This window comes from Bombus affinis, chromosome 14, assembly GCF_024516045.1.
Source record: "Bombus affinis isolate iyBomAffi1 chromosome 14, iyBomAffi1.2, whole genome shotgun sequence".
Lineage (NCBI taxonomy): Eukaryota > Metazoa > Arthropoda > Insecta > Hymenoptera > Apidae > Bombus > Bombus affinis.
This window is the reverse complement of record NC_066357.1, coordinates 3,691,121-3,717,636: the sequence shown is the minus strand read 5'-3', so window position 1 is coordinate 3,717,636 and position 26,516 is coordinate 3,691,121. Positions and strand designations below refer to the sequence as shown.

At 35.7% G+C, this 26,516-nt stretch overlaps 1 protein-coding gene across 7 annotated transcripts in view; it reads left to right on the top strand.

Annotated features, from left to right (window-relative positions):
- Positions 1-7: 7 nt before the first annotated feature.
- Positions 8-26,516, top strand: part of LOC126924398 (origin recognition complex subunit 2) — a 112,879-nt gene continuing 86,370 nt past the window's right edge. For 4 of the 7 annotated variants that reach the window (XR_007713500.1, XR_007713501.1, XR_007713499.1 and 1 more), the window contains exons 1-11: positions 8-133; positions 216-565; positions 660-776; positions 852-1,061; positions 1,154-1,410; positions 1,497-1,711; positions 1,789-1,918; positions 1,993-2,233; positions 2,307-2,540; positions 2,628-2,859; positions 4,381-4,439. Coding sequence is in view for 1 of the 7 variants with exons in the window: in XM_050738833.1 (XP_050594790.1) it covers positions 526-565; positions 660-776; positions 852-1,061; positions 1,154-1,410; positions 1,497-1,711; positions 1,789-1,918; positions 1,993-2,233; positions 2,307-2,540; positions 2,628-2,827 (1,644 nt within the window). In the remaining 6 variants the exon portion in view is untranslated. Of the gene's footprint in view, positions 134-215; positions 566-659; positions 777-851; positions 1,062-1,153; positions 1,411-1,496; positions 1,712-1,788; positions 1,919-1,992; positions 2,234-2,306; positions 2,541-2,627; positions 2,860-3,622; positions 3,795-4,380; positions 4,440-26,516 lie in introns of those variants that run through there. The other 3 variants (XR_007713503.1, XM_050738833.1, XR_007713504.1) reach the window with 3 other exon arrangements.

The window sequence follows — 26,516 nt, the reverse complement described above, 5'->3', positions numbered from 1 at the left end:
CGCTACATATACAAGAACCTATTCAGTTTCGTCAGAAACGAGGTGTATTTGTTGCGGTACCACGCTACAAGAGTCTACTTTTCGTTGTACGGTTCTTTGGAAATGTTTATACTTTTCTATCCGAGATAAACAAGTATGAGAATAACAAAATCACGCAACAATTAAATGTAGCTGGCTCAAAAAGAGAAATTAATTGTTTGTTATATTTTTTTTAGAGAAGAAAAGAAAATCTTTCCTTTCAAACGATATATATATTCAATATATAAATAAATTTGCTACAATAATAACTAAATTGTATTGCTATTAAAATATTGTTTATTTAATTAAAGCATTTGCCATACGGTGGCGTAATAGACAATATTTTGAGATAAACAAAAACGTGGTTACTCTAGGTTTCCTAATATCATTGATTAATTTTGATTCAAAGCGCCTACTTTTTAGACATCAGACGTCAGTTGCAATATTTCTCAAGTGTTGTTAATTTTATGGTACATTTAGCCTTAAAATAATTACATCATATACGAAATGTCTACCGAAAATTTACGACGATCTTCACGATTAAAAGGTAGTATATAGATTACTGACGATACACTGTAATTTTAATTTTTGTAGATATGTTTATTTACAATCTATTATTGAATAACTTATTTTTATTCTAGTAAGAAAACCTAAAAGGTATATGACATCTCATTCAGATGAAAATTTGGATGATAATCCAGTAAATACAGTAGAAGATGAACTCAGAGATGTAGAAGAGAATGTACAAAAGCCAGTTGGTAAATTTTCAATGACGAATTTAGTATTAATTTTTCCGTTTTTTCCAAAATTTAACAAATGTATTATTTATTTAGAATTATTTTCAAATGATGATGTAAGCGGACAGGCATTATATAAATTCCAAACACCTAATAGAAAAGATGCTATGACAAAGAAGGCACATTTATGTCGTACACCTATTAATGATGTTCCATTACCCATAGCTAAAGTTGTTCTTGAAAAGATAAATGTTTATAATAAAGAACAACCAAAAACATCAAAGAAAGACCAGAAAATTTCAAAAAGTATAGCTTGTAAAATAATATAACATTCTTCATTTATTATATATTTTGTAGCAATAATATAAGGCTACTAATTTATATTTTTAAATATTCAGTTCCTGTTATTCAAAGAAAATATGAATCTGGATTAACATCAAGTGAAAGTGAGAGTATATCTGAGTCTAGTGATTACCATCCACTTGAAGATACTGAAGAAACAACCGATAGTGAGGATGTAGTTTCTAATAATGATGAAAAAGATCAGACGAAAACAAGGAACCGAAAGCAAAAATTTATATCACAATCACATTTATTGAATACACCAAAAAGAGTAACTAGAAAAAATAAACCTTCAATTATTCATAAAGATTTTGTAAGTAGAATATGATAAATTTCACTAAAATATGGATATATGAATTATATAGTACATTATTATTGTTATGTCTCATATTTTTAAAGCATATGCAAACTGATGAATACTTTGCAACACAATCAGAAAAGGTAGTTACATCTGATCGGACGTTAGAACATCTACGTAATTCTCGTTTAACAAAAGAAAAATTGGAAAAATTGTTAGCAAATCAAAGTCATGTGTCTTTACAACATAAAAAGAATATTTATTCAATAACTAATAACTACTCTACGCTGTTTCCTATGTGGTATTTTATTATGGAGTAAGTTAAGAACAAAATATTGAAATCTATAAGCTTTTAAAAAATGTAGTAATAGGTATTGCTTTATTGTATTTTAGGCAAGGCTATACTGTATTGCTTTATGGCTTAGGTTCAAAAAGATGTTTAATCAATGATTTTTATAAAAGTATATCTTATCATCCATCACTAGTAGTAAATGGATTCTTTCCTAGTTTAACTATGAAAGATGTAAGTCATATAAATATAGTTGAGATATAAATATTCATGTAATATGATGATTAAAAATAGCCCATATTTTTTAGATACTTGATGGTATAATTATTGATTTATTGGAGTTAAATTGTCCTAGCAATACAACTGAATGTATTGATCTTATTGAAAAAACTTTAAGGCAAAATCCAAAAGACAGATTGTATTTGTTAATACATAATATAGATGGTATGATGCTACGTTCAAATAAAGCTCAAGATTTACTATCTTGTCTTGCAAATATACCAAATATTTGTGTTTTAGCATCAGTTGATCACATTAATGCCCCGCTATGTATGATCAATTTCGTATTATATTTTTAATTCATTACATTTTTAGTAATTCTTATATGATTGTACATTTATAGTATGGGACCATACAAAACACTCCAAATTCAAGTTTTTTTGGTGGGATACAACAACATTTCTATCTTATCAAGAAGAAACATCTTATGAAAGTTCACTCTTGGTTAAGCAAAGTGGTGCTCTTGCTTTATCATCTCTTCATAATGTTTTCCTTTCTCTAACTTCAAATGCTAAGTCAATCTATCTATTGCTTGTAAAGAATCAGTTAAGCAACAGTAATAATGTTAATTTTACTGGTAATTTCAAATTTATAAGAAAAGTATTACATATAGAATTAATATAGTTTCAAACATAATAATTTATTTACAAATTTCTATTAATAGGAATGGCATTTAAAGATCTTTATCGAGCTGCTCGTGAAGGATTTCTTGTAAGCTCAGATTTAGCATTAAGAGCACAATTAACTGAGTTTATAGATCACAAGTTAGTTAAAATAAAGCGCAACATTGATAGTATTGAGCATCTTATCATTCCATTAAGTTCTGGACTTCTAAAGCAGTTTCTAGAAGAACACGATACATGACATTTTTAACTACCTGTAGCATATAAAATATGGTAAAGTATAAGCATTTATACTTTTTGATATTCTTTTTATATACCAAATTTATTAAAAAATTTATATTTTTCTAAAAAAGAAGAAAAAACAATAAAACATTCTATAAAAAATATAATGGACCACATAATTGTTATGTCATGTCCTTTAAAAAAAGGTTTTACAGATATCTAAATCTAATTGTTATATTTAATGCGTAATATATTAATATATATACGTTTCTATGTCATATAACTATTAGGTTATAAGTAATTAATTAGGATATGTATACATATAGGTTTATACAAATTAAAACATAGTTAAGGGTTAAGATATATTTGCAATATCATGTTGGTAGCATTCGGTGTTGGTACCACGTTGGTACTATTCAATGACGCGAAGCGCCAGTGGTAGTAGTATCGTGCAATTCGTGTATTATTTTTTACGTATGATTATGACACGATAAGCCGGGTAGTGTGTAAAATACAGTAACAGCTAACAGCTATAAGATGTCAAATACGTTAGGTTAGATAGTAGGCGGAATTACGCGATAGCGAAAGGTTAAATGAGTTATTAACGCATGTATGTGGTCCACAATTTGATAGGTAATTACATTGTTAGCAACTGTTATTTCTCGTGGTTTAGTGACGAATAAAATTTAAAAAAAATCGTTAATATCATGTAAAATAATACAACACTATAGAAAGTACAATAATCGTATAATGCAGTATACGGTTACCGGCTTGTTATTACTCGGTTTTGATCTAACCTAACTTTTTGCCGTAGAACTTTTAAACGAGGTTATTCAGTCCTGCTGGGATGCTTTACCTTTTTTTAGCTACAAACAATGTCATAATTTCGCTGAAAATGTTAGTGTGTGGGCATGTGCGTGTGTGCAACGTTGCGTGAATTACAGTTCCGATTTGACATTGTAAACATGACGACTTGACCTTACAATGGCAAGTTGGACGACCTTGACTTTGGCAAGTATACAATGACCGAGTAGTCACTCTTATCGACTAGAATCAAACTTTCTACGTATAGTTTTGATAATTTAACTGATGAAATTTCATATTGTCAATCAACCTTTTGCATAATATAACCTTATATTCTTAGCAAGGAGCAAACTGCAAAAAATGTTTGATCCTTCTGTCATAAAGGTGTAACAAATTCTTGTCTTTTTTTTTATCACCATATTGAACGCATGTCAAATATTTTATAGTACGTTCTTAGTTATATCTATATTACAAAAGGAAACAAAGTTTATATTGCCTCACATATTTGTATTTTTATTTATGATGTATATTATTAGTGTTGCTTGCTTTGAATTTTAAAATTAAAAAGAAATTAAAACAAGAAATAAACGAATAACGTTAAAAATAAAACAATATTTGATTTTTCTTTCTTTTTCTTTTATTTATATTTGAATGTGTTTACTACCTTCTTATTCGATTAATGATACAAGAATATACATTTTAAATAAAATGCATATAGTAAAAACTATAATCTTTTAATTCTTATATAGGTATTTTTCATTGTTGTAGGTAACCTATAAACACATTTGCTGTGGCACTAAAGTAATAATATTGGTACAAGTGCTTCGGTGAGTTATTTAATATGAATTTAATTTTATGATAATTTATCTTAAGATTGACATTGATATACCATATGATATTATACTGTGTGTTTTCTCTAATATATATTGATTTTATTCAATTAAAATATTGGCATTTGAGTTTGTAAATTGTCAACATAAGTTTTAATTGCATATTAATCGCAATAATTAATTGCGTTATTTACATGCATTACATAATTATTATTTAACAGCCAAATGTATGTTATAGCATAATGTATAAACTACAAAAGCATTGAAAGAAAAAGTGATAAAAATGATTTATAGTTTTATACAATATATTTAAATTTTCGTTAAAATTTAAATACATTAAAATTTTTAAAATGTTGTTTTAAATAATACGTATGATTATCAATGTCATACAAAATACAGATTATTAAATCAAAAAGACAACTGATTAATTTATTATATAATGTATTATGAATTGTATGTTATGTGAAGAGAGAACACGAAAGACTAAAATATGGTCGTGTTCTTAAACAAATTTTTAAGTAATTTTTCATTAATGTACATATATTTACATTTCATATGTGCATCATTAATATATATATACATTTAATAATGTATGTATTATGCCTTAGTTCTCATTTAAGAAGTATTTTAATAGAAAAATACTGTTTAAAATGTATTTTTTTTAAATATTTCTAGTTTATCATTTTACTTTTTCAATGCAAAATAATTCCTTTCTTTAAATTACGTTTTTGAAACTAAAAAGACATAATAAAATTATCTTAGTTTAATGTGATGAATGAAGTACAGCAACCATCTTTATCGACGGGTTGGTCTTTGATGATGCTTTAAATTTTATGATTTCTACCACTAGGGATCGTTTGTAGCTTCCTGTCATTTCAAACGATCTTTTATAGCTGTGTTTAATATCGTTTTTAGAATTATTTTAAATTAATTTATTTGTTCAGTGAGTAAAAGTGTTGTTGGTATCTCGTGAAATCTTACACTTGAAGCAGAGGCATAGAAAAGAGAAAATTGTATTGTTTAAGATTTTCAGAGATATCAAAATGTTATAACGTAAGTACAAAATGACGCTTAAAAAATTATTTATGAATTTGAAACAAAATAAAAATCTGTTGCATAATGTTTAATTGCAAATGAAAATCATATGCTTTTATTTTCTCTAATATACTATAGAAATCAAATTAAAATATCATCTAAAATATTGTGAGGTTAACAGAGAGTAAGGACTATCCGTCGTTGTCAAATAATGGTGGGATTCCAATTATTGAAATTATGTAATGTTTTTTGAATGTCCAATAACGTTTTTAGGAAATATTATTGTATTCTCACATTGTTTATCGAGCAATTATAACTTATGTTATTTTCGAAAATTGTAAATTCAAACGATTGTCATAGATTATTAATGCGTGACTCAATACAACTGCAATTATCTAGTATTTAATTTAATCATTTACCATAATTGCGTTACATTAAATATGAGATCAGAATTAAATTTAGAATGAGAAATATAATATACCTAATATCACGTATTTTAAGTTTCTCCTGGACTTTATCCGTTTTTCGTTACTAATAACACGTAGCGACGCTCATGTGAATTTCACTTTTCTCAAGACAAACCAATTTCTCCGAGTGGTCTGTCCATTTCTTCGACGGCCATTAACTTTTACTTTCGTACTAACTTATTTCGCGTACGATGGACGTTAAACGACATTTGTCACGGTGAATGACACAACGTATAAACACAGTGTATGAACATGACGTATTTAAAGCCGTAAACGCTTCAACGTTTATTTCTCGCGTTTTTTATTTCAACTTTATTCGTCCGTAATTTACAATTCACGAGATTCAAAATCTTCGTTTTCAATGATAGTGTTTTCGGTCCAGTCGATAAAACAGTTACCAATTTTTTCATGACGTTATCAAACGAGATTTCACATGAACGCGAATTAACCCGAGAGAGTGCATTGGCAATATGGTAATTTCGAATTGCGAACACTATTGTCGATGATTCGCTGACGCACACAATGGCACAAAAGAGGTGCGCGCGGACGCTTAACCAATTTCCGCTTGTTTTAACCAAAATCGAGGTCGTGGAGCCGTTAAGCGTCAAGGATCACTTACGATCATCAAGTCAAGATTCTACGTGTATGACTCATGGAACTCTTTTATCTCGACTACATATGATTCCTTCCACATGCGTCCTCGTCATTATGTGTGCTCGCGAGCACATGACTACGTTTAATAATGTTCCATTGTTACAATATCACCTCTTTTCTCGTTTGACCAGACTTAGCACATCTTCACAATTTTCAATTTAGTTTTCGTATGATGAAAGGTGTATACAATTTTTATAGATATAATTAGAGAAAGACAGAATAGATAAACGGCAGAAATGAACTTTATTTAATAATCTAATAAGTATGATAGAGGATATATAGCGTTAAACTTTAGCTTTTGTCGCGAGAATTTTCATTACTTAATTATTTTGTAATCTAGTAAATCTAGTTAAAATTGTCAGAATTATGAAATTCTTTAGTTTCTGGTTCAAGTATTATTTCATAATGGCTAAAAATAATGATTAAGTGTTCTACTTTTGATGAATTATCCTGCATAATGTACAGCGTTAAAAACCGTTCCCGACGTTTGCTAAAAGCTCCAGCGTTTTCCATGTAAAAGCAGCATTTAACGAGATAGGAAACAACCGCGAAAACTTGCCTTTTTTTATTTCTATAAAAGTTGCTTGCCTTCCCGTTTTGTTTAGTTACTTGTGTAACGAGTTAAAAGATCTTGTGCGGTGGATAATGCGGCGCAGTTGTAAATGAAATCGCAAAACAAATGCAATGTAATAATAAAAACGGTGGTCAGAAGCAAAATGGCTAAAATGAGATAAAAAGACAGGAAAATAAATGTTTCCTGCTACCCTCTTGGTACGTTCCATTCAATTGTGCGGTTTATATTTAATTTTCATACTTTCACAGAGTACGTAATTCCAATTTCACGTGTATCATCGAATTAGTAATTGAACATTATTATTCCATTTCTATTGATTTTCTGATTTTGTCGTTATTTGATTATATTTAAAAAAAACAAGTATTCTAATATAATGTAGTCGATGAGATGAGCAAATTCAAAAGAAGCGAGTAAAATTCTCCACAAATAAATCAAGCAACTTCAAATGTAATTCTTCGGTATTGATCCAACAAGAAATGAACCCTTCAAGCTGTCCACCCTTAAACTGTCCGCTCCTAAACTAATAATCCAAAAGAAGCGGGCGAAATCCCTAAACACGTTTTAACCACCTCAAACCTTCGCTTAGCATTTCTATGTTCCATCTTCTTCAAATTAGTCTTCTCCAATCCGTTCGATTCTCGTAGAATCCCAAACTAGGCCTTTTCAACCAATGGTCGTTTCACCTGGCAAATTCTTCCACGATTGTAGAATATCGTTATACAACGGAACGTTTGACAAAAAACAAGCTGCCATGTCCACGTTGCTCGTACCTCTTCCGGTAATCAAGCAGGCGGTCGGTCGATCTTGTATTCAGGTTGCTGATAAAACCGGTTGAATCGATAGAGCGACGCTTCGGTCTGCAGAAAAGTTTACCGGCGTTGGCTTCGCGCATTTATCCGGTTCCCGGTTGTTCGATGGAAACTGTAACCCCGCCACGGCATATTAAATATCCCCGAGACGGGAGATGACTGGGTGCTCGAGGGTGAACGCGCAACTTTGCCAGACCCGTCGTCTTTACCCAGCGATTCCTGCGGATTTCTCCCTCTGTGCACGTTCTGCATACATGCACACGCTCACGTATCATACAGGGTGTCCGATTAGAATGTTCCCATGCAGTTATTCGTCGTATATAACGAGACACAAGGCTCTGATACAAATATTGTATATATTAGTAGAGGGGATGCATCAGGTTTCACGAGGTGGTCGCAGAGAACTCATTATAAAGAGAAATAGATTCAAACAACTTTTCTTTGGTACACAGGGTAACTTTAAAAATTCCAATTCTTTTTCTAGATGATAAGATATATGTTAGTATCGTTTTATTATTCTATTATTAAGATTTAAATTGGGGTTGGATTAGAGTTTTAGCTAAAGTTTCAATTGGAGAGACTAAGGCGTTAAGTTAGATTTGGCAAGTTTTCTAGGCATAAAGTTTGTATTTTTAGACATCGATTAATATCGATATTGATTATATATGAAACTTTGGATCTATATTAGGATAATTCTTAATGATTCGAATTATTTCAGGATTATTTTTATCCATACGATCAGGAAATATAATAAAGATATTCAAAAATCTAGCGCGGGAAAATGAAATTTATCGTTCGTAATAAAACATATATATCAAGACAGACCGAGTTGCGCTCGAAACTTCTGTTTCACTTTTTTCTTTTCTCGTAACGTACATTTCCATGGAGACGAATTTGTGGAGAAAGTAACGAGACACCGAGTATATAGCCAGCTTTCAGGGAGCCACCCTCGAAAAAGCGTGCGTACTCGTATTCGGTGGTTCTGTTTTCACCCCGATCCCCTCTTCCTCGCGTTGCGCGTGCTCTCCTGTTCGTGCACTTTCCGTTGGCCCGTCCTCTCCGTGTGTCCTCCTCTTTGTACAACCCGTTCTCTTTCATCGTTCCACGAAATTGTCGTTTTGTGCGTGGCGCACACATTGCCTCTCGCCTTTCCGTTCCTTTCCGTTTTGCGTTCAGTTTGCGTTTCGTGAAACAAGAACGACTTCTCTTCCGCGGGTGAGGAACGTTAATTCGAAACGGGCCGCGTTTCCCTGCAGGGTCGCAAGGGGAATACAGGCTTTCCTCTTGGCTTGAAACGAGTCAACGAGAATATTGTTTCGACGGACAGGAACTCGACGACGGTACTTTTCAGCGTAGCCACCAAATTAAATGGCATCCATGCGATTAACTTTCCCCGGAGATCCGTCATTGCGATAATAAGACTCGGTAGCCCTTTTGCTGTTCCAAAAATCGAAAAAGAATTCCTCGTATTTTTATTGGAACGAAATAACCCTTTATCCACGCGACCAGGTATTTCGCGAGGATATTTATGTCAGAACTGCTCTAGATGGAGGAAACTTCTCTATCTAACAGACTTTGATTTAAGAATTTAACATATTCTAAACTTAATGTTTATCTTCGTTCGATAACCGATAGAAATTCGTTCGATTTCGAATTCCAACGAAACGATTCTTTATTCATGCGGTGGAATATTTTTCATTCTAAAGTAATCTGAGTTCTAATCTAGGAGCCAAATCAAACCTAACTCTTCTGTTACTCTAGACATCGAGAAGAATTTGTTCGATTTCGGGTTAGAACAACGTAATCCATCGTCAACGCGATAGAATATCTATCTCTCCTATCTGAACTGAACTCTAGTTCGGCCCCAGAAAAAATCTGTTTAAACCATCTCGTATTGTGTACGAAGGAAACTTTCTATTCTCTTTACAAATCTATCGGTAACACTTACGAATCGTATTAACAAAACGCCGGTAATTAACGCGAATACCTCGCAGTAAAATGTATTAACAAATACAAAGCACAGAATACGATACTTTTTACACAGTACCGAGCTTACAACGGTCAAAGAGACAAGATATAAGAGCATTCTAGCAACGCGACGATGGAGAAACTCCAGCAGCCAGTAAGCTGGATCTGCTAGCTGGTTTCCTAGAGAAAATCGATCGACTGGCTGGAGGAAATCGGCGTCTATAGAGATTCAATGACGATAATCAACGGCAGAGACCCTTTTCTCTGCCTGTCTGTCGACTTCTCTCCAACCTACGTATGACCTCGATAATAACAGTTATGAAACTTGGCCGCGATAGTGAAAGTGGCGTGTACAGGACGTTTCATAATCCGACAACGTCGCCAAAGCAATGGGCAAGCGACGAAGAGGCCCTGAAAGGAGGAGAGGATGTTTGATCGTCAAACAGTTTCACCGGACGTTCGTCGAGACGAGAACGTGGACTCGAACGATGAAACGAGATTGTCAAAAGAAAAAATGAAAGGAGAAAAATGAGAGACATAAAGGCGGACTGAAATTATGAAATATTGACATACCATCGGTAGAATAATCCTTTATGAATGAAGAACAGTGCTGCGATCCTTGAATCTAGTTTTATTGTTAGCAGTGGATTACACGATACGAAGGTAATGGAGTTTCGTATATTTCGTATAGAGTAGTCTTTCCAGTATACCGCTGACAAAGAAAATATGTTAGGATTGTTTCGCGATGTTTCTTCTACGTAAAATGTCTGCATATCTCATATTTCATTGTCCTACTATCGCTATATAACGTAAATCGCTGTTGACGTCTCAACATTGATAACTGAATATCTACATCCTCAGGGTACTTGGCATAGATTGATTTTTATTTAATCCGTAGCGATTGCGAATTGAAGTTCAGTACGCGTAGCATGTACGGCAGAAGATCTGATAGAACTTCGTTATCGCTATTCTCCTAGCTTCGCTGTAATAGTTTCTGACAGACAAATATCGAAGAAGTTCTTAAAGGTATCATCTCCTTGGTTCCTTGCCTTCAGATAATTTTGTGTTAATAATATAAAAATATTTGTCTAAGATCTAGTGGCTAATTATATGCAGAAAGAAATATATTTTTCATTTGGAAGAAACGTAATATTGAGATTCGGATCGAAAAAAAATTAGATAAACAATTTGAATTTATATTTAAAGATTATCTTCGAATACCATAACCGGTATTTAACAACATTCATATATCATTACGAAATCGAGCAAACTGCAGATGCTTATAAGCAATAATGTAAGATAATTATCTGGTGCTTGCCTCTGGTGTCAGGGTTGTTGGTGGCGTGTGTACGCATTTGCACGCACCACGAGTGCTACTTTACTTCCACCACTATCGTATCTTCATATCGTAGCTCTGCAAAATGTTACGACTTTCTTGTGAACGCGCCGACACTGCGTGTACGTAGCGCGATAAAAATGTGTCACGATCGTACAAGACTTTCCCATTTGTGGCACGCGTGCAACCACGCTCCTCCCTGGTCGATTCAGCTGTCGTTCATATCGTGATATCCAAGGAACGTCCATCAGGTTTTGTCGCACTCTGACTCCGTTTCGAACGTTCGCGATCGGTCGAGGGTTAACGAGGTTGATAATTGTCTTGACGTGATTTATTTGTCGAAGTTTAAATTGATTGGTTTTGCTATTTTGTGGGGATAGCGAAATGATACCGAGTTGTGTCATGGATTGCGTTAAGTTGGTCAAATCCTTCTTTTCCGATGGAATCAATATTATTAGTTTTATGAGTCATGAGTTACGAACACTAATCAACAGCTATAACTCTGATACACAAATTCCGAGTTACGAGTTAGCAGTACTAATCAACAGCTGCAGGTCTTATACACAAATGGATATAATGGATAAAGTGTTATAAGTAATTTTGAAAATTACAAGTTAACTGATTCTTTTATTTGAAGTAAAATTGTGAGATTATAAAAAGAAAATCTGTAATCTGTAATTCGTAACTCGTTAATTTACGTATTAGGAATTTCTTGAATGATTAAAAACGTTCATAGTTTGCACGAATATAATCTAATATTCGCAACAATATATAAAAGAGAAGAATTCATTAAAATATATTTTACTCTCCAAAATCCTCATATTCTATTATTTTATCATTTTAACAAATTTTTAGTGTATGTTTCTATCGGATTTTCTCTTTGATTATCTTACGCGTCAAGTTCGCTAAGCGTTAAGAAATTCTCTTACCTGCTTCTTAACTTGATAAATAATCTCAAACATAATTAAGATAGGATAAGTAAACAGAGAAATTCAAGTGGAACTATCGTTGCTGTATTCGTCCATGAGCCGGTAATCTGAAATAGCAATCGTTTACATTTCAAATAGTCAACAAACATCACCCTCTTTCGTTACAAACGGAATTAAATGCTAGGAGGTTGAAACGAATTCCACTTCCGGCGAGCAAGCGCCGAGGAAGGACTGGAGCTGACCGTATCGATCGCGTGTGCAGGATTTAAATCCAGATCTTTCGTTTTCCAGACGACTGCTCTAGCAATCGAGTTACTCGGTCGTTGTTAGATCCCTCTTCTTTAAATCTAATTCGAAAATGGGGTTCGCCTACTGTTCAGTCAGCTTGACAAATGCGGATCGTTCTCGATCGAGTAGTTACAGAATTCACCTCCAATTTCATACAGAGAACGGAGAATTACATAGGATCTATTCGACTATAATATTGTTGATACGATGTGCCACGGTATGAAACTGCGAATTTTCAGTATCTAGAATTCTTTTCCATCGTAGATTTCCAATCATAATAGATTAATATGGTTTATAACATAGTTCAAATTATTTCATGGAATCCTTAACACGTATTCTGATTTTCGTGAGTCATTCAACGAATTTTACTTTCTAAATTCTATTCCAGTAGCTTTAATCCCAATTGTAGTCGCAATTAAATACCAGACACGAGCTGCAGATCGTCACGCCATTAATAGTTCGCGGAATTCTCTCTCTCTCTCTCTCTATATCGGTGATTGCAAATTGCAACTATAGCACGTATACTTGTTATCGATAATCGCATCAGTACTTGAAAGGAAACGCCGATAGACCATCTGTATCGAAATATCGATCGTTGACAGCTATGAATCATGCTTCTTTGCAAACATACATACCTCCTCGGCTTTTTATTCGATATCCGATAACCAGCCGTTTCTGGTTACTGTCGCTTTTCTAGATTTCCGCTGTCGTCCGATAACGTCTGCTCGTTCTTTGTAATCTCTTCTAACTCCAACTATCGTTCTACGTATTTTGCTTCTTTCGTTTATATATATCCGAAAAATTGTAATAGAAACAGAAATAGATATTTGTATGTACGAACATATGTCCGTGCGTGAAGTCGCTTAAGTATAATGCGATAATGATCAGACATCGATAAGAGAAGCACAGAAGGCGTTAGGTTCAGACTTAAACTATAATATTTTTTATAGCTATGAATTGCATTTAGTTGTGGCCAATGGATTTGCTCGTGTATTATTTCATGTAATTAATTAGTTCGCAAATTACTTTTCTTAAAAGCTTCGCGTTTCTTGTAAGCTATCGAGTGTTTATTTCAATTTTTACTAACTTCTAAAATTACATTATACTTCAAAAATAGTCGAGATAACGATGGATAATGTTACTTCTTGTTTTTGTAATGTATTTACAATGACACACTATAATCCGTACACGGCTCTAATCTTCGCATAAATTTCCATGAATTTCCAATTCTAAATCATTAATTTTTGTTCAGTTCCTACATGACAGTAGTAAGTGTCTTTTTTCCTTTGGAAATAACCCATTGTCAAGTCGAATAATCGACGACTGAAATAATGGTAAATTCACCAGCATAATTCCAGCGTATCAAACAGTCTTCTATTCCAGATCGAACTTCCTCTCTATTTTATATTCAACCCGTAGAATTCCCATCGACTGCAACGAATATTAAACTTTGCCCCTCCCCTTCTATATCGGCGGTACAATAAAAAGCAGAAAGAACGAAAAGGAAAAGAGGGGAAAGAAAGTGGGTACGCTGGGAAAACTTATGCAATTTTCCAGAGCAAAAATCGCCTGGGATTTGTCTTGCCAGCATGATGGTAGCTCGAGGTAGGAAGATTCGAAGGGTTCCACCCCTTCGAGTGAGGGAACTCGACGGCTTATCGTGCTTTGCTTTTCAAATGGCTCGTCATTCGTCGCCTTTTCCCTCATTTCCCTTTTCCTTGAGCTTCTCTCTCCGTCCTTGTTATTTTTATAATCGATCCGAAGAGCGACACAGGCTCGCTCCTTTCAACCCTACAACCTTTCAACTTTAATTACGAGAAGCTCGACTATTCTTTCATCTGGCATGGTACAAAGTGGCAAAGCGGTTTAGCTACTGACATTCAATTCGCACGAATTGAGCACGTGCACGAGGTGATCTTTGCAACACACGATCCTGGCCGCTTGTGCAAGAATATGATTGCTCGGTAATCAGCTGAAATGGTTGCGCGTACCAGGCATCCTTGGAATTCCCGGAATTTTATTCCTTTTTTATGCAAAATCGAAGCTTTATATCGACTAGGTGTTACCAACTAATTGGCAACAAGAAAAAGTAAAAAAGAAAAACAGAGGAAAAATACGATCTCATGTGCTGTGGTCGTTTTTTCACGAACTGTTCCATTTTTTCTCTTCGTCCATAACGAGCCATTAAATGGCTCGTCGAGCGTCAGCTGCGAAAGAGAATCGGCCACATGCTCGTACCCAGACCACCTCCAAAACCATCCACGTTCATATATGCTGTGTACCTAGAATCAGGGCACTTTGGTCAGTTTGTAGTAATAATACGTGTACGTTACTGAAACGTACAAATTAATGACGAATTCATAAATTACAGATATAGGTTAGGCAATTAAAATGCTGCTGACGTAAAATTAGCTACAGTTATTCTTCGAATGAAATTCCTAAGTAAAGTGTCGTACATTTGACAGAGGTCGATATTCTTTTACCTCGATTCCATTAAAAGTTGGAATTTCATACATTCCCCTGATGCATGCTTCACTACGTAACAACTTGTAATTGCAGTATATTCGAGTAGACCGAGTATACCGTGCTCGATCACCGATATTTATCGGCGATACTTATAACTTTTAATTGGCCAGCAGACCTGGTAACCCCGGACTCGATTCGAACGAAGCTAACGTCGAAAAGTTATTCCCATAACGAGGAAACGTTTCGTTCATCTAGCTTCCCTTTTTCGTTGTTTTATTTTCTCTCGCGAAACACGTTAACTTCGCGCGGAAGGATAGGAAGAGGGCCGCGTTTGCCAGCTTCCTTCTATATGGAAGCCCATTAAAGCGGCCGTAAAACTTGGTTACAGACTAATTGCTTCTACACCGCGGTCCTTTCCTTTTTTCTCTTTCTCTCTTTGAAGGAGGACGAAGTAAAAAGGGGATGGAAAAACGGAAGTGTTTTTGTTCGATAAGGTAACTCTCGCGTCTCGTTCGATATTTCACCTGGAAAGGAGAGCCGTGATATCTTCCAGCTAGCCCTAGGGGATCCAATAAGTTCCTTATCACACTATGGCTTCTTATGGAAACGAGTATTGTTGCGTTGGATCGATGCTCTCGCAAATATCTCGACCTGTAGGTTATACTTCACAAATTGCGCTCTACCCTCGTAGCTCGAAACTACCGGAGGGTGGCGTGCAAGATAAATTGCGTCGTTTCCTTTTAATCCATTACCTGCTGACTTTTTTTTGAAATTGACATGTCGCACCTCTGTTTTGAAAGTAACTCCATTCAAAAGCATTAATGCTTCAGAGAACGCGAAAAGCTGTCTTTAAACGTGATAATTATAAAATTATAATAACTATCGTATGAAAGAATCAAAGAAATTTTTATTCAATACCCAAACCAAACTTTCGAAACGTTTAGAGTACGTATACATATAGCCTTAAATTTTAATATTTATAGCAATACAGATATCTTCGTCAGAGTTTCACTTTATTCCAGTTTGTAGAAATTAATAATTGCCTTATTCGTACCACTTTCTTCTGAATCTTTCATTCCTCCTCATCCTCCAAGATTAATTCCTCTAATTCAAGGATCTTGTTTATCTTATCAGTGTTTGTAAACACCATCCATCTAGCATATTAAGCATCCTATTCTTATAAAGATAAAAAACATCATTTATTTTTCGTCCTTCTGAATTCATCCTTTGGACGACCCACTGGCAATTTCACAAGTCTTTCTTGAACCAGTCCTCACAGCATCGAGTGTACACGTTATCCCGTGTGCATGGTTGCGAATAATAATCCTAATAGGATGAAACATCATCGGTATTCGGTTAATCAATCGCGACCAGGGCCCGCCTAGACCCGGACGAAGGAGCTTCGAGGTCGACGAGGTTGGGGTTGCTGTACGTGCATTGCGCAAGAGCATTCACCCCGCTCAATACTCAACGACACGGCACAAGCTACCAGTTGGTTGCTGGTGTTGGTACGTACGGACCAGTGCAGCGGACAGAGACGGAGAACACGGTGTTAGGATCGTTGGAAACAGGAAGCGAGAGAGAGAGAGAGAGAGAGAGAGAGAGAGAGAGATGGCCGACCACCCCCAAAATGGGTTACCTACCTTTACCCACTTTGTGTACAATGAACCCCGCCTTTGATAGCGCTACCGTGGATGTTTTGTGCTTCGTAGCAAGCCTCGTGGCACGTCGAGACTCTCTCTCGCCCCTTTCCAAGAATTTCTCAGAATTTCGCCACGGGCCACGGCTTCGAATTATAAGCCTTGATCGCGTGGCCAGCTTCAGTACTTGGATAGTATATACTATGTGCAATTTTCGAGACGGGAGATGTCGTCATGCGAAGGATTACGGATGGGAATGTTGTCTAAGAGCAACAGATGTTGGCTGTAGGAGTGGTTGAATTCGGATAAGAGAGAGAGAAGGGTGAATTGGCTTTAAAGTGGAATCGGTGATGGTTAGGACTGTACGTGATGATTGGATGAGAAATGAAGATAGTGAGAAAAAGATAATAACCGTATATAAAATATAGCAAGGTAATTGTAATGTAGATTCGTTTGGGAGTGAAATTGGTGAAGACTTGATGACTTCTACGTGATGTTTGAATGATAAGTAAAAATAGTAAAAGGAGAACGTAATTACGTACATACTACGTATAATAGAAAATATATTACGTAGATTCTATTCAGTGGACCAATAGAGAAAGTAGATTACATATTCCAATCTCCGCTGCTTTAGACAGAAACGATAGATTCTAGTATCAAATTTTATGATATCGATTCTTTTTCGTACGACGATAATAATTTCACAATATTTGTCAAACTTCAATCTACTTTTATCGATATAAAACATCGACGATATTCGTTTTATCTTTGCTTTCTAAAATAATCTTTTTCAAATTCCACACCTTATTTTCTTCTTACGAAGTTTCGACATCCCTCGTCGAAACTTTCCCCGTGGTAATCGCAGGTTTCGCGACTTGTCATCGACTCGGGCAACTCGTAGCCGCGTTGTAACCTCGACTGCAACAACAAAGAACCGTCTCCTATTGAGCAAGGAAATTCTTTTATTAAATCGGTGGTTCCTGGCAAGCAACGATCGGCATTTCGCTCGACCGCGAGAGAAAGGGAACGAGCACTCTTGCGTCTTGTCGCAAAAAAAGGTCTAACCGGCTTTCTACGAGGTGGCAAATGCCGGCTTTGGCTTGCAACAGCATTAAATTGTTGTGTCAATCCTCGTAAAACGTTTTCTCGGACGACACCGTGAAACCAGAGAATATACCGGCTATTGAGAAGTGTCTTGTTTGTAAGTACTTGTTCGTGAGAGATCGGAGAATCGATTTTACAAGTCTAATCGTTCAAAAATTGTTCAAAGTTTAACTTTTTTTTTAGCTCTTTCTAGTTTCGTGAATAATTTTTGATCTTCCCAAGACTAAAGTTTAAGTTTCGTGAAATTTATATGCCACATAGCGATCAATACACTGTTGGGAAGCCTGAAATTTTTTTCTGATAATTTTGCGATTCTTCGTCCTCGAAATCGACGTCGTCGCTTTTTCACGTTTACAGCGGTCCCGTGCGATAGCTGGCAAATGTTCTTGACAGCATTGTTCCCCCTTTTTAAATTCACACAGCACGCAGCCGTGTAAACGTAAACGAGTCTCGTCAGTTCGCTCATTTTAATAATTCCTTGTGGCAGCGGAATGAACGAAGCGTTAAAATCGAGCTAAGACGCTTCGAACAGGCTGCGGAATATATAAATAATTATGGTGTTAAACCGTAGGGTATCTTTAGACGAATGCTGGAAAGAACGATAACGAATTTTCTTCTTCTTATTGTCGAATATTATAGTGTTTCAGTGGTGATAGAAGAAAATTATAACAACCTAACAAGCTTTGTAATTTTTTTACCTTCGAACACATTGTCTTGTCAGTCCCTAAATACATTGTTTCTTTTAGTAATAACTAGGCAGCGCGAAGTCCAATGTCATGACAGCGCTACTTTTACTTTTTATGACGACAGTCATGACATTTAGTGTCAGTAAAAGTTGCAATTGTCATGTGGAGACATAACTTTAAGGGGATTAAAGAACTATATGGATTTTGCGCTAGGCAAATTAATAGCTCGTCCAATTTCTCAGCGGATACTATTATACTTATTCGGATGATTTCTTAGTTTCAGAGTATGATTGGAAAAGATGCAGCGAATATTCTTGAATTCTTTTCATGGGCTGTTAACGTTAATTAATAGACACAATATATATTATTTATATACACGTATACCATTGTTGTTTAGGAAGAAATTGAAGATATTCTATCGAGAATGAGGAATGGAGACTCAAACGTTTGGTTGGCTTTTTGTGACAGAAAGGGGGAGTTGGGGATGATTAATGGGAACAATCTTGTTGTTCCAATTACGTGGTTGTCGATAATGTGCAGTCAGTTTGGATTTGATTGTGGGGTTTATGCAATCGATTGTACACGTTGGTTTAGGGAAATTGGACTGGGAGTTTAGTGGTATTGTGTCCGCTGGCTTTCATGTTGAACAGGATGAAAGCAATGCAATCGTACAATACATGGTATTTTGAGAAGTTTTGTAACATTTTTGTTGGTTCTTTCTTCAGCGAGTGTTTCTTAGTTAAAGACGTATTATTAGATGACGATATAGTATATTATAGGAATATTAATAGATAGATTATTATAGAAATATAAGTAGAAATATTTGGTAGTGTATCTAATGGAATAAAAATACTGTTTTTCTTACGATACAAAGTTTCGCTTAAACACTTTCTCCTGCAGTAGGTCCTTATTATTAAAAATTAGCAAATTTTCGTAATCATACGAAAGTATTGCCAAATGATAATAAATGATACGAAATATGTATATTTCAACCTAATAAATTAGTATGTAAATGTTATGATAAATATAGCTATGTATCAGTAGCATATTCAGGTATAAAGAATTCTGCTGTAAGTATTTTGAAAGAGAAATGAATCTTCCTCGAAAATATTCACTCACCCAAAATTTCTTGCTTTCTCCAAAAGTTTTTCTATCGAATCATCGAGAGATTCAGGGCGATCACGATAAGGGAAGCGGCCTGCCGTTAAATTTCAGGAAGGGAAAACGAGGTCGAGATCTGTCGTCTTTGATTTATCTCCCTTTCTCTCCCCCCCGTTACCCTTGCTGCTTTTCTGTTACATTTACGTCGATCGCCGACGAAGACCAAGAGAAACATTTCGCTTTTTTCCATTGAGTCACACGGGTGTCTTGTATACCTACGCACGAACGGAAATGCACTTTCTCCGAAAACAGAGCATGCTGGTCTGGCTTGCCTCTGCCGACGTCGGATTCGTCGTCGAATTCGCGCGAAGCAGAAGGTTTCTCTCGAACAAAGTCGGATCGCCGAGCTCGCCATTTACTATTTGGGTTATCATTGTCTCTGCCGCCGCCGAGGCTTTCTAGCTTTCTATGCTTATGCCAAGGATGTCCACATTGCGAAGGATCCCCCCACCCCACGCATCTGTTTAGTCTCGATCTTAGACACGATGCTCATTGTTGTTCATGAAACTTTAGTTTCTTATGCCTTTTTCTTGCGTCTCCTTTTTTCAGCATTATCTCTTTTATTCCCTTTTTAAAAATTTATTTGTGTGTGTTTTTACATTGATTAGAAAACTTGTATTTGTGCAGTGCTTATTGCTTTTTGTTAACGTTTTTTCAGAGCGTTTGTTTGTTTTTTAGATTCGCTTAAATTTTTGTTAAAATAAATTTATTTGTTCTGTCTTTGTTTGAACTGTTCTTAGCGCGATTGTTTGTTGTATGGATAGATTCTTTTTTTAAAGTTATTAGTGAGCGTGTTTGCTTTTTAAATTTACATCTTTTAATCTCTTTTAGAGCGTTCTTTTATGCCGAGTTATCTTCCGTTCTTCTATTTGTCAAATTTTTAAGAGAAATCTACGTTTTAATGGTAACGTAAGCGACAATAGGGAAATAAAACTTAAGGCTGATATCCAGTTTAAGATCACATTTTGTCGCGTTAGAATTACAATTCACGCTATAAACGTGACTCGGTATTATAATCGTCGGGTTCTCGATCGTTGATATAAAAGAAACGTGGGCGTTTAGTCTGCTACAACTTTCAGTAGCGATTAGTCATAAGAGCTAACGGTTCTGAAAGAGAGAGAGAGGCATATCTTTGTGGTTGGTAAATGATATTAGAGATTGAAAAGAGTTTTAGTAGGTTCGAAAAGCGGTTTTTCTTTTTTCAACCAATTTAGCCTGATACTTTATTTTAATATTTAAGAGCGAAAACGCTTATATGAAATGTCGCTGAAATGCTTAAAATAGAATTAAAAAAGTAAATCAGGATTTCAGGATGGAAGGTGTTAATAATCGTCGTACAACATTTCACTCGATCCATAAAGTTCGATATAAAATCATATACGAGCATATCGATTAATATACTTTCGGGCCAATTCTCAAGCGAGGTCAGCGAAATAATTTTCGATGCTTCTTAATGCAAAATTATCATCCAGCGCCTCCTTTCTTTCTTTCTTGATTAACATGAGTATGTGAAACGTTAATTTATCCTCTAGATGTTGGGGCTTCAATTTCGGTAATGCTATTTCGAACAGCGAACGCCAAACAAACAAGCGCGATACCAAAGATAAGGATTGCTCTTAATTAGCCAGCGACACAGATTGTTACCTCCTCCCTCTCTCTTCTCTTTCTCTCTCTCTTTGTTCGTCTCGGTTAAGTCGCGCTGCGTTCAGTATGTACATATTAAGTTATCTTTATGCAAAACGATCTGTTATCTTTGCTGCTTTACGAGCGCTGCCACAGATAACCTTAATTAAATCGAGTGACTGAAAAATGAGGCGAATTCGACGCTGGGGAATCGAAGATACCCGCCGATACGATAATGGCCTATCGATTAAACTCATTAAACGACGAATGTTTTTGTTATTTGAAGATAATAAAATTATTCGTTGCGTTATCCGTGGACTTGGGATTACTGTTAAATGCATACGTATTTGCTTTATCATCCTTTACGATTAAGAAGGAATAGAACGATACATTTGTGGTTCGTAGATGAAGTTGAACATTCATCGTGTATTTGTACGATGAAGTTAATAAATGAACAAAAGCGTCAGAGAGGCTCATATAGTTTTAGTAGCGCAACATACGCTCTGTATATATTTGATTATACGCAAACGAACATTCTGCTTGAAATATTTCGATTTGAAATCCTGTAGACGTTGATTCGATCTCGATCGCTAGATCGCACGTGTACGTGTCGAGACGAACGCTCTGCAGATTTAGTAAATCATACCGGCGAGAACGTGCTGTTAGAAACCTGCTGCCATATACCGTCTGGCGAAACGAGTCCAGGCAGTTTTAAAAATACGTATATAAGTAGAATATCCGAAGGAGAACCTCGAAGACGATTCCATGGTATTTGTTTGGTACAAAGAAAGTTCGAAAGCACCCTAGTCCGTTGGCTATGGAAGTAAGCGGAAAGGAAAGTTTCCTTTATGGCAGGAAGGGATCGAAGGATCGGTAGTGTGCTCTAAAGGACACGTCGCTTAGCTCGTGTTCCTTCTGTTGGCTAAAATGGCTGGCAGCTGTATACATGGAAGAATATTCTTCAGTGGAGATCTTTTGTTCAACAACCTGTGCTCTTATCGATCCTACTTACCTACCTTCTTTATGTAGCTATCTTAAACAAATTTTGTAAATAATCTCTCTTCCTTTTCTCGGCTATAGTTACATTCATCGCTAATTTAGAGAATTATTCAAAAAATTTCATCATTCCATATCCTGGCGATTTCGAAGGAAATTTAATCCTTGAATATTTTTCTTGAATAAAAGATGACAAACACGTGGCTTGAGCACGATTTCACAATATCATTGATAAATATCTCAGGATTTACACAGATTTCTTGAAAGCCTGGAACACTAGAAAAATCAAGAAGATAAAATCGTTCACGGAAGATTAATTAGAAAAGCGTGCACGGTATCTAACATTCCGAGGAGAACGTAACCAGAGCAAAATGTTGAAGTGATCTCTGATGGAGAATTTCGACATTATTCCCGATATCGTGGATCATGCTAATTTTAGTTGCAAGAACGAAGGATTGTTCGGCTCGAACTAAAGGAACTCGATTCTCTGGCGCGTTCACCAGCGCGGTTCACGCTGTGACCAACATGACTGGTGAAGGTTTATCTGCTGATCTGTTTTGGAATAACTGTTGCTATTCTACTTATCCTCGCCGGTTTCACGATCGTGGCTTTCCTTCTGTTCTACATTAGCCGCCTCTGAATACTTCATTGTACGAGACGGTTTTTCTGGCGGCGCGCATCTACCGAGAGATAATGTTGCTTCGCTATGAAGTCGCTGTGTAATCGTACGGATTCGTACGATCTCATAACCCATTCGTATGCCAATACTTCTTCCATTCGTAAACCAGTGTACATTTTCTTTCAATCACATACATCGTAATTTCTTTATTATGTATTTGGCTAAGCGTTAATTGGTAAGGTCTCTGTAGTACCGTGTTAAATAAAATCTAAATCCGAGGTTGGTCTGTAGAATTAAAACTGAAGGCTAGAAACTATAATTGGATGTGATAGCGTGAGTCGATGAGTTGTTGAATTGCAAGATCCAATGAACATTTTCCTCTCGTACTTTATTAATCCAATCTCCGATAAATTCTCAAATAACCAGTGAATCTCAGCGGCAATAGCCTAACCAATATATTTTGCCAATCGACTACCACGCTATAAGATATTGGACATAGAACTTGTCCAACAAAAGATATCGTCCCCCTCCATGAAATCTCTCTAGAATCGTCAATAGACCCTATTTTCTCGGGTCGCTCCCCTTCGTCTTTCACCCTTGAGGCAGTATCCTGTTATAAGATATAGTTTAGGCCATCTTCGGCTTTTTTTTACAAATAACCTACATGATAGTTTCCCCACCGATTGGATATAACAGTTTTGGATATAAGCTGAAAGTAAAGTCGTGGAAAGGGAATAAAAATTCAGACTTCTCTCGAAGATGAGTCGCCCGTAACGGGCGAAACTTCAATTATTTAATCCTTTCCCATATTTAGAAATTTTGAGGAATTCTCAGAACCGTGTACAGAATTATCTTACGATATTGATATTCGTATTAATACGTAGATAATCGATATTGTATGATCTAAAAAAGAACAAACGCTCAGCTACAGTCATCTTGTCCTCGTAAGTGTTAAATCTTCTCATTCAGGTTCGTCGATCGAGCATGTACCAATGTGTTCATAGAACAAGAGATGAGTTCAAGGAAAAAGTAGTGAACGCTTTGGGAAGAAGGATATCCTTGCTGGAAAGCTGAAAAGTATAGTGTGACCGAACGTTACCGGTGCGATGGCGCCCGAATGGTTCCGCGCAAACCACGTCCGCGTTATCACTGCGAAGAGACACCGATGTTACAGCACCGACAAAATTTGATGGAACTCGATATCAGCTCGCACGTAACCTCGAAAACGGAGGCGTGCCTGTATAGCCAAGCCTGTCACGAGTCACGAGTAGAGGGGGAGAGCACGTTACACATATTTGAGGTCAGGAGATATAAATAAATGCTAATATCAACAGGCGCTGGCCAGTTTGATATCCAAACCAAAGCCTCGTTTCGTTCGCCGCTGCGCGCTGGCCTTTCTGTACACCTCTATTGAGCACAGGTCACCGTCCAATTCAGATAACGCCGATAGGAAACGTTTCATCTAGGATTTATAAAACGCGCGCGCCGCCCGCGACTCCCAACGCCAAGCCTAATGCGATTCATCGCTGCCACTGTACCGATATGTTCTGATAAAACGCGAGAACACGTATAGGCACATTAGGCACGCGTATGTAATGCACAGACCAAAGGCTTTTGATAGTACATAAAGGGATTTTACTTTGGTTTGCACGTGGGCTGCTTCTTTGATCCAATTTTTGCTATCTTTGATTTCACAGTTTTTGAAAGTTTTATACCTTTGGATTTTTGAATTTTCAAATTCCCAAGTCTTTATGTTTTCAAATTTCGGAATCTTGCAATATTTAAATATTCATATCTTTCGATTTTTGTACTTTTCGATCTTCACATCTTTAAGGTTTAAACATTCAAAGTTTCAAATTTTCGAATCTTCAGATTTCGAAATCCTTCAGCCTTCGAATCTTTGATTCTCAACTTTTCAAACGATCTTCCTCTAATTTCCGAATTCGAAACGGATCGCGAATGTGTTCGAATTTACATTTTCACTGTTCTGTATATTTCCATGTTCTCCAATTTCCTAATTGCTGTATCTCGCAATTTTGGAACGGAACTTCTCTTGTTTCAATTACTTTGCTTCGCGAACATCAGATCTACTTTACGCTAATGCGACATTCTTATCCCGTTAGCATTCTGAACCTTATCGTTTTCTGAAATTGCAACTTCTCCGAAAGAAGCTTAATGCCATAGGAAGTAACATTTGTCTTCTTTCTATTTGTAAAGAAACATCAAATTCTGTCGAAAATATCACAATACGATAAACAATTTTAATAAATAAAAGCGTGACTTTTGGAATCTGGAAAGTGTCATTATTCTGCTTATTCTGCGTACAAATTAGCTTCGTAATTTATTAATATACAATATATGACAATGCAGGACTAAATAAGTGTAGGTTAATTAATTAATGACAAATTGATACAATAAACGTTACAGAAATGTGTTATTGAATACAATTTCATTAATATTATAATCTAATTAAGATAAACCGTGTCAGTTTGTGAAAGCATTCTATTATGAATGAAAAGAATTAAAAAGATCTCTTCCTGAAATAACGTTTAAATTTCCTTTGTAATATTTTTCAACATTTTTCCCCTATATTCTACTTTCGTTCCCTTTGTGAGAGAATCTCTCGGATTCTCTGAAAATTTGGTTAAAAACATTTGCATCATCCAAACGTTGTTAATTTTGACAAAGCGATTCCAGCGTTTGATACGTTTTACTTGGAAATTTATTAAGTTTCATACAGAAAATCGCGGTCATCTGTTCCACTTTCAGTTATGACACGTCAGCAAATCTTATTACCCAAAAACCTAAATAAACGCATCAGCTACTCAATATAAGATGATGAAATTGACGTAGGTGTAACGAGATTAAACGTGTACACTTTTCAAGAACATTAACATAGCTACATAAACGAACGTATGGTATCACTTATTAAATATACGAGTGCTTTGCTGGATTTTTAGCAACATCGCTAGATATACGAACGTTGACTGTATACTGAGATGCACCTTGTAAATGAATCTTTCAACGGCTAACTTTTTCTAAACTTCTCATTTTCATAATTGGTGCTTAACGTCTGAAAAAGACAAAATTCCCCATTAGACTGTGGATACGCATGCAGATTTAAATTTTTGTGAGTACGATTAAAGAAATAGAACCTAAGCGGAGATTTGTTTCACTCTACATTTCATTTTATTTTGTATATTTTATACTTTAGATATTGTATATTGAACTCAATCAGATCAATCACAATATATAAAACATTGAATAAACATTTTATATTTTTATTATTTTTATACGTATATCGTTAATATATTTTTGGTGGTATGTGCGCTCTGTGTATTTTTGTATCTCCGAAACTCCCATAAGAGCATAAAAGTCCGCAGCTCAGTTATTACCACGAATTTATTTATCTCAAGGAGAAAAGATAAATCAGCGAATTCACGCAGGCGAAAAAATCAATTATCCAAAAACATTAAGTCCCCACCGATACGCTTTTGCACGATCGATTCCCCGAGTCGAAGCGGCTCGGGGCAATTTTGCCTGGTCTCCTGAATCGGTCGATCCATTTTCCATCGACGTTAAACTGCAGCTTGTCTCTCTCTCTCTCTTCTCTCTCGAGGCCTCGTCTCCCTTTCCGGAGTAAATGTAACTGGCTACGTTGCATATTACACCTGTAATGTCGGTCGCGGCGGCTCGGTATCGAGAGAGCCCACATGCCC